The sequence below is a fragment of the Hibiscus syriacus genome, unplaced genomic scaffold, assembly GCF_006381635.1.
Source record: "Hibiscus syriacus cultivar Baekdansim isolate YM2019G1 unplaced genomic scaffold, ASM638163v2 tig00110210_pilon, whole genome shotgun sequence".
In the NCBI taxonomy this organism is placed as follows: domain Eukaryota; kingdom Viridiplantae; phylum Streptophyta; class Magnoliopsida; order Malvales; family Malvaceae; genus Hibiscus; species Hibiscus syriacus.
Genome location: NW_024062629.1, coordinates 1237482 through 1246531, shown reverse-complemented (window position 1 = coordinate 1246531; position 9050 = coordinate 1237482). Strand labels below are relative to the sequence as shown.

At 35.2% G+C, this 9050-nt stretch overlaps 1 protein-coding gene and 1 pseudogene across 1 annotated transcript; both read right to left on the bottom strand.

The window, feature by feature from the left end:
* Positions 1 to 1597: 1597 nt before the first annotated feature.
* LOC120113553 (transmembrane emp24 domain-containing protein p24delta5-like) lies at positions 1598 to 3947 on the bottom strand. Its single transcript, XM_039134676.1, has 4 exons — positions 3614 to 3947; positions 2372 to 2584; positions 2201 to 2277; positions 1598 to 1789 (listed from the first exon to the last, which is right to left on the bottom strand). The coding sequence occupies exons 1-4, from the start codon at positions 3836 to 3838 to the stop codon at positions 1645 to 1647; spliced, it is 660 nt and encodes a 219-aa protein (XP_038990607.1). The 5' UTR covers positions 3839 to 3947; the 3' UTR covers positions 1598 to 1644.
* A 2500-nt stretch (positions 3948 to 6447) lies between these two features.
* On the bottom strand, positions 6448 to 7870 carry LOC120113578 (annotated as a pseudogene).
* Between the last annotated feature and the right edge of the window lie 1180 nt (positions 7871 to 9050).

Sequence of the window (9050 nt, the reverse complement as noted above, 5' to 3'; positions counted from 1 at the left end):
TTCTGGTCTATTCCCTCATCCATTAAGCTTAGTATTTCATTTCTTCTCCTTGGCAATATATGGTGTTGGTCAATTGTTGCAGCCATTTCCTTCTTCCAAACACACATGGAATGAGGTTAAATTTCTTAAGGTCGGTATTAGTACTAGACTTCTATAATACGATTATGATACATGAAAATAACATGGGTGCTATATGAATCATCTTTTCCATATTTTGTTGTTTTACAGGTTGCATCGAGCGTCCTTTTCCCCTTCATACACTTTAAAAGAGTAAGAAATGTTATTTTCCTCTTTACCGGTTCGGATGGATAACCACAGTCGACGAGGGAGTTGTCATTGGCCAAAGGTTTCCTATTGAAGAACGGGGAAGCAAGTTTTATGAGGAGGGTAAATAGCTTGAGAGGAAGAAAAAAAGTCATCTTTTCGATCTCGCTCGGGATATAAATATTATGATCGTAGGTTGTCTGATGTTAAGACTAGGGACATTTATGTCAGTAGGCTATCAGCCATTAAATTAGTTGTCAAAATCACATCAGAGGTTAGTGAAAGGGATCTCCGAGTGACCATCTCGTTAGGATAACTTTTGGGGTGACCTGACATTTCTAAAGGGTTTTCGAAGGTATGTTTGATTGATGTTCTGGGTAATTATGTTGGCAGACCGTAAGCATTTTCCGACTGGTTTACTCAGAAAGCATAACAATGTTACAGCATATTATATAACTTCCCCTAGAAATAAGCATAAACTATGGGCATAAAATCTTGAGAAGAAACTCCCTGCATTAGTTAGCAGCCTTTTATTTTGAATCACAACAAAATTTCATCATCAGTTTGTACTTGCCATGCCATACTTAGCCGTTGTACTCGTGTTATTATCATACTCGTCCTGAGCCTGGAAATTTCATTCAGCAGAGCCCGGTCTGAAATCCATTCGTCTGAAGATTTCATAGGGGTACATAAGGAGCTGCAAGATGCAACTTTATGAAAAGTTTCGTACTTCAAATCTCGTGCAGTTTCGAATCCTTAAACAGCACTTTGCATTAACATGGTTGTATGGGCAGAAAGATTGTATCGTAAAATTGGGAAATCTCTTTTGAAGTCTTAAGGACTGCTTGGATGATGTGCCACCATATAAACCCATCATGAATATACCAACCCTTTTTAAACAAGGCTTCAAGAACATGCTTGCAATGCAAAACAAGTTACTTTTATGGAGACAACAGCTGTAATTAAAAGCACATATAATGTGTTTTGCAGGTATCTTAGCATCTACTTTAATGGACTCTTCATTCGTTGAAGCAGTAGAGCCCTCAAGCATCTGTCAACTTCTTTTGCAGCAATCTCGGAATCATATTAACTTTCCTCCAGCTGAATGTACTTTATCAATATGCATTACGAATGTGTCATAAATTAGAAAAACAAAAACTTTATATATCACTGCTTTATAATAGTGTGAGAACGTATCTATATATAAGAGAGAGAGAAACTTTTCACTGGGCATTGAACAACAAATCACATCTTCATTCTCAAATTAGCAGGAAATGGAAGTAAGTCTCTATGGGACAGTAAGAATTTAGAGAATTCCTTTCCTTTCTTTTCCCAGGACAGTTTAACTTTGTTTCACAAAACTACTATTGTGCTTATAATCTAGATGAGCTTCTTCTTTACAAAGTAGCGTTTCAAGTACCATATCTGCAAAACCGTTACCGCGATGCAGACACCAAGGGAGATGATACTGAACCATGCCACTCTTGCATTTGTTATTTCACTTACTTCTCTCATATCTGCTTCTCTGTACACATCAACGAAAGAAACACAAATGTTATTTTAACTTCCATAGCATTCTTCAAACAAATATTTCAAACGGACTAAGTCGAACCCTGCAAAGGAATAGCAAAGAACAAAGTTCAAGCAAATTGATCATCTTTGCAGCCAACTCAAAGAACATCTCTACTAGTAAATGCATGAAAAGTGAAAACTGAGGTGGAAAACCTTGCGAATGTATGAAAGATCCTTTAAACATCATGTTTCTTACTTTAAAGATGTATAAATCAGCTGAATGTATGAACAGATCGTTTAAGCACCAAGTCTCTTGTTCTGAATAAGTTTCTCCTTTAAGACTTTTATTTCAACTGTATATCGTGACCTATTAAGAAGTTTGCACTTTGCACCTTGAACTACAGTTTAGCTGTGGAAAGTGTACCTATCTTTGAGGTAGATTAGATTACCACGGATAGCTTCCACTGTTCCTTGAAGCCTCCTGAGAATAAGTTCAACACCCTACAAAAAGTAGTATATAATGCATAAGAAATTCGGATGGCTATGGAGATCAAGTCCCATTTGAAATTTCAAGATAAGGCATCAAGAATCTTACCTCTATTTTCTCTTTCTTCGCAGCCGAATCCCAATCTTTGGCAGCAATTCCGATTTTCCAGTCAACACCTAAAGTTAGTTCGGAATGTTGTTTGTGACTGCCATCCTTCCAGAAACAAGCTATATAATTGCCTGACTCACTGGTCGTAAATGCAAACTGACCGTGTGTTGCATTTTCATTGTGGTGAAGATTGTTTCCAAAAGGAGATGTTACCTAAAGAATGAGATAAGGTCTTGTAAGTTTGAGCATAAACCACATATTCAGTACATGTGTTACTGTTAAATCTTAGTTTCCAGATAAATTCCCAAATATACAAAATTAATGATCATCTCAAGATACACAACTCAGACTCTTCATTCTTCTTTTAAGTACTCATGTTATAACTTTTTGCAAGATATCTCATCCCTTGAAGTTCATTTCAAACTCAACAATTTCAAACATAACAGGAGGATAGTAGGAACAAAATTCTATGTAGTTGACCACTAGTTTGGTCTATATGCTGAGCTACAGAGTTTTATAACACAAATAAGGTATCCTCAATGTGATACCGATTAGTTGTAGTTCACAATTCCTCAAACTAGAATGGATTCTTCAACCATAGGTAAGGTTACAAATAATTCCAATTTTCCACCCTCGAGACTTTCCATCGAACAGAAAGGATATTTCTTTGGAAGGTCAAGAAATAGGGGTGAGCAAAACACGATCGAATACTCACTCCTATTTAGAAACAATAAGAAAAACCTAGCACTTCCGTTGAGGGGAGGCCTAGAACTTCAAGGCACATATGTTATCCCCATATTAATGGCTCACCTGATTGCATATAGGATAAAAAAATCATCATTTAAACTGAAGAAAAGAACTTAATCAGCAGATATTCATATGGAACTTCAAAAGACAGAAGGAAATTGGTTGATGGATGCTTAAGTATCAGGGATTAGATTCAAATTCTTAGCATAAAAACAATTTCCCATTCATATTAAATAGGAAGATTAAGCAAAGGTTTACTCTTGGATATGACTTGCCCTGTAAATACATGTTCTAAACATCCTTGACACTTACAAAAAGGATCAAAATCACCAAAGCCTATCAACAATAATCACTGTCCATCCAAACCAGTAAAGCTTTCAACAACAAAAATCTCAAATGAAAGATCATCAAAAGAAAAAAGGGCAGAAATCTGATAAACCCAGATGGAGAATATGATTAATTGTTTGCTGTTAATGAAAAGGGTAAAAGAAATACCCGAGCAGAGATGGTGGGTATATGATCGGGGTTGTGTTCATCGATGACATAGTAATCAGCTAAAACAACAACGTTGCTTTGGATCTCCTCAGAAACACACTTGGTTCCTGAACTTGGAATCGTTAACCATATAGCTTCAGCAACCGGCAACATACAATTGTTCCTCGTTAAACATAGTACCAATATTATTGGCAATAAACACGCTGCACGACCACCATAAAACATGCCTTTGCTACTTCTTACAACCACCCAAAACCAAATCAAAGGGTCTCGTTTTGCTTCTCTTTCTGCTTTTCTTTTCTCCGGTTTCCACCCCCCCCCAGCCCCCCGTTTTTTGCAATTCAATATATTTTCTGGCTTTGATGGCCTGTAGGTTGGACTGTGCAAGGGACGCGCTGATAACTGGGATTGGGATTTGGTGTGGGACAATGGAGAGAAAAGGTCAAGAAGAGTTGTTGTGGCCGTCCAATAAGAATGCTCCAGCTAAGAAGTTTAGGATTTGAAAAAGGATGGTGAAAGCCACGACCACGCTCTGCTTTTACTTTCTTTGACAGGGAATTCAACAATTGAATTTGATTCATTATTAGGGGAAGAGATGGATTTGTAGTTGATGTTTAAAGGAACTGATTCTGGTCAACGAAACCTTTAAAAACGCTATTTCTCTTATAAGGTTGTAAAACTTAAATGGAAGTTTATTGATAAACATTTGTAGTTTATTAGATTAAAAAATCATTTACAGTTTATTATTCAGAATTATTAGTTCGATATGAAATTTAATACAACATATTCAGGAAAGTCACATAACTCTTCATATTTTAATATATTCAAAAAGCACAATAACATTATAATCTAATTATGTTGTATATCATCGATAGTTATTCCTTAGCATTATTCCAATAGCATGTCCATGATGATTTATCATTGAAATAAAATTCAATATCGAGAATTTTGGAATTGGTATTTATACTTCAAGGTACATCATCGATCATTTCTCTTGGAGTATTTGGTATCGATATCATATGATTTGGTGTTGATATTGTAACACCAAATACATAGTTACGATTATTCGAATCGAATATTAGATATGTAATCTTCTTCATCCGACTTAATAATAATGAGTCAGATCTATAAGACTCACTTTAACTTTTATCGCAAAATAAACCATAATTAAAAAAATGAATTAAAAACATCTCTCACATTTATTAATGTGACTTCAAAGGATTTGGGGAAAATATATATGAAATACAAAAGCACGATCTCAACAAATTAAGTGGATGTTCTATCACATTTCTCATCCGTATTAGACAAGAAGTAAGAATCTGTAATCAAATGAAGAGGGAATCGAAATCGATAGATGGTTAAGACCCAACCTAGGGGATCAAGCCTGGTGAAACAAAAAACCAATAAGATTCAATTTATTAACCCAAGAGTACATACACAAGTAAAAATCTGTCAGAAAAATGACAGCGCTAGTTCCCCTCAACGCGAACAGCAACGACGGCGTGAGCACGAAGGAGAATGAAAAGAGGAAGAAGAGGCAGCAGATTGAGTTAAAAGGTTAGAGTTTATGTCTAATATTAGATAATGGGTAAACTGTTAGGTTGATCCCTGACTTCCTAGGGTTGTCCAAATAAACTTCAACTTTTTATTTCTTACGAATTGGTCACCAAATCAATTCTAGGGATTTAGGAAAAATTCCTCAATTCCAAGGGTTTTTAATTAGGGTCTAATTTGGGGTGTTACAATTCACCTCCCCCATTAAAGAAAATTTCGACCTAAATTTACTAGAATAAAAATAGAATGAATTAAAAAGATATCATCATTAATGTTTGGCTCATCTCAATCCTCATGCCTTCAAGTGGCATACACCAACTCTAGTTGCCTCACTGTTGACATAACTAAACCTATACTCTAAGTTGGTCTACCCGTACTAGCTGAACTAGAACCAGTAGGTATATCCTATTCTCTGCCTTCAATTGTTGTCTTAACTAGAGTCTGTGACTGATTAGGAACATAAGAAGCAGCAGCAGATGGAAGTGGACACTTGTTGAAATAATGCTCCAAAGATCCACACCAAAAACAACCTTCAGCCTTTCTCCAACACTCTCCTGTATGCCACTTCTTACAATATAAACAATATGAAAACATATCAATCCACAGTCAAATCAGACCTCATAACAATTGATCAACTATCAATCATTCTTTGTGAACCAAGAATTCAATTATGTACTTCGAAGTTATTTTTAAGCATTTATATAGTTATTTTAGGCATTTAAGGATATTTATCAAATATAAAAAATTTAACATGTTATTCATATATCAAGGAATTTGTCCAAACCTATAAAAAAAATCATATGTCGTCAAATTGATGATATTTAACGTTTTGGATACTAAGACATTATAGATCAATAAGATAATTAACCAAAATGTTATAAACGAATAACATAAATAACTAAAACATTAATTTTTAAAATTCGATATAAAAATGAAAAATTACAAGGCAAAAGATATTATTCCTATAGTTTACGCGATTTTCTTAAAAAGAAATTATAATCGAAAGTAAGAACAAAGTAACCTAAAAGTAACAGTAAAATGTAGGTCATCCTTAATAGAATATTTAACATTTTGGATGGGGAGTGACATTCCTCCTGCATACAAGGCAAACCCCATTACAACCCCAAGAATAGGTTCTTTTATGACTAAACTCCAAAAGCCAAATAAAAGCAAACACAAAAAGAAAAAAGCAACAATGAATCAGCTATCTCACACAAAAGCAACTAGACAATAACAGACAAAGCAATATCCAACATCTTATGCACATATCCTATAAACCTTTATAATGTTGGTGGCTTAGCTTTGTATGGCTTACCAGCTCTAAGTTTTTTCCTAACATGGGCGAAGATACATCCAATAAGAGCCATAGGGAAAATGTTTATCATGTTGGTGGTCTGAATCAGGATCCCAGTGAAAGCCATCATAAGTGTTGAATTCTACAAATAACCAGCCATCAAATTCACAACCTTATATCACCACCATTCCAAGCAAATCCCGAGACAGCTAGGCACTACCAATCTCAAAATTGGGATCATTCCGCCAAACGCCCCTTCAATCCCAGTCGTCCATCTCATCTTGCACCACCGGATAACCCACACTTACCTCCACCATCAAAACCACCATGTCATGTTGGTAATCACAGACGCAATTGCCATACCTGCTACCTCGAGCCTCATGGCTATCACCGACACATAGTTAAGGTGTAGGTGGAACATCACAGCTACTAAAGAGCACCACATCATAGGCTTTGTCACCCGTTGTAACCTTAAGAATACCATCAACGGTTGTAACAAAGTGTTTGTTAAAAGATCTAACAAAGAGTGCATACAGTAAGTTGCTGCCATAGTTGTGATATCTTTGACTTGTCCCATGAACACCATAATGCTATTGAGATTCAACCATAACTAGCTGATTGGTATGATTGCAAGAAATAATATGGTGATCATGTGTTTGAGAGATAGATAGAGAGAGAGAGAGAGAGAGAGAGTAACTCCCAATTCTTACTCCTATAGGTTTGGCTACACACTGGCTCAAGCCCTGAGGCAAGACCAACAAGCACAGAGTAGTCGGTGATATTGGTGAAGCCTATGGAGAGAGTTCCTCCAGCTAGTTCTAGACTACCATGTCTACATAAGAACAGAATCAAAACCACTGCTCTAACGAAAACTAGTCGGTTCAGGGTTGTTATAGGCAAAGTCATGCCCTATATCTCTTTAAGCTATTCAAGAGCATGCAATATAAAAATTCATCAAATGTCAATAAAATGATAAAAATATACAACCATTTCGAAGGGCTAACCTTGAAAGCTTGAGGGAATTCGACTGAAAAAAAAACTATGCCCTTTCCCATTAGTGTTGCCAAAGAAGCGGGTTTTCAATAAAAGATCTCTTAAAAGACCTCAAATGGAGTAGTACTATCAAACAGAAAATTTCTTAACAAGATCAAGTTTCTTTTTTTCTTTAATATATTAAGAATCAAACAGAAAATACAGGGGATATTTTTTTGTTAAGGAGTAAAGGGGGAGAACTGTAAAAAAATATACAATACACATTGAAATACGTATGTAGATATTACGGGTGAAAGGATAAATTTGGAAAAGGAATATACTTTGTTGATGGCAGGTGGGTAGGGGATGGAAAATGATGATTCAGAATGAGAAAGCGATAGAGATAGCAAGACAGAGAGGAAACAGAGATCTTTTAATTCCTCTCTTCTTAAAGCCTTTTTCATTATTCGTTACTATCGCCACCAGCGCAACCAATTTTTTTTTTTTTTGGACTTATGACATTAGAAAAGACATGATAGAGTGCATATGAGTTAGAGGGATTTGGAAAGTTACTCAACAAATTTTAAGAGGATTGATTCTATATGATACAATTTAAGGTAAAGTACACGAATGATCTCGATGATGCTTAAATGTGAAAATCTTGGATACATGTGAAATCGAATTGCATCAAAAATGGAACTTAAATGTGAAAATTAGATAGAAACAAAAGATAAATACTGAAAAATAACTTACCGGGTTCGAATTTGGTGGAACATACCTTAAAAACGAACTTATGACGTCAAAAAATAATAGGATAAGTGGTCTCGAAAAAATTCAATGCCCGATCAACGCTGGTCAACGATCTGTCAACAGTTATGTAACACCCATTTCCCGTATACCTTTCCGTACACGAGATACAAATGTCACATCACTTTTAAAGCATTTTCTCCTTTGAAAACCCGTAAAATTTTGTTTCTTAAATTTTGTTTCTTTTCATAAAACATTTTAATTTAATACTAATAAAACGTTCATTAAACTTTAGTATATAAACAAACATTTACTGTTCAAACAGTTTATCCTTTCTACATCATTATAAGTCAAATACTTTTCAAAGCGTTATCATAATTCTATTACATGCCGACTAATAATATGAAAAATAGATAGAGTTGTCGTACAATTACTGATGAGGCGACTCTCGGTTTGCAATGTTAGATGCACTCCTTACTCTGTTTGTTAAAACCTACGTGTGAAATAAACACATGTTAAGTATTTACTTAGTGAGGCAAGAATACTAGTGAGGTGAGATCAATACATCATTATATCATATCTATCAAATACAAATTCATTATTTTCAAATCATTATAATTTCTTTGAGATGCACACGTAGTGTCGATAGGGTTGTTCATAAACATATTATGAATTTTGTGGGTTGCACACTTAGTGTCAATATGGTCGTTCATCAACATATGATGAATTCCGTGGGTTGCACACTTAGTGCTTATACTGTCGTTCATTAACATATGATGAATTTCGTGGGTTGCACACTTAGTGCCTATACGGTCGTTCATCAACATATGATGAATTCTGTGGGTTGCACACTTAGTGCCTATATTACAC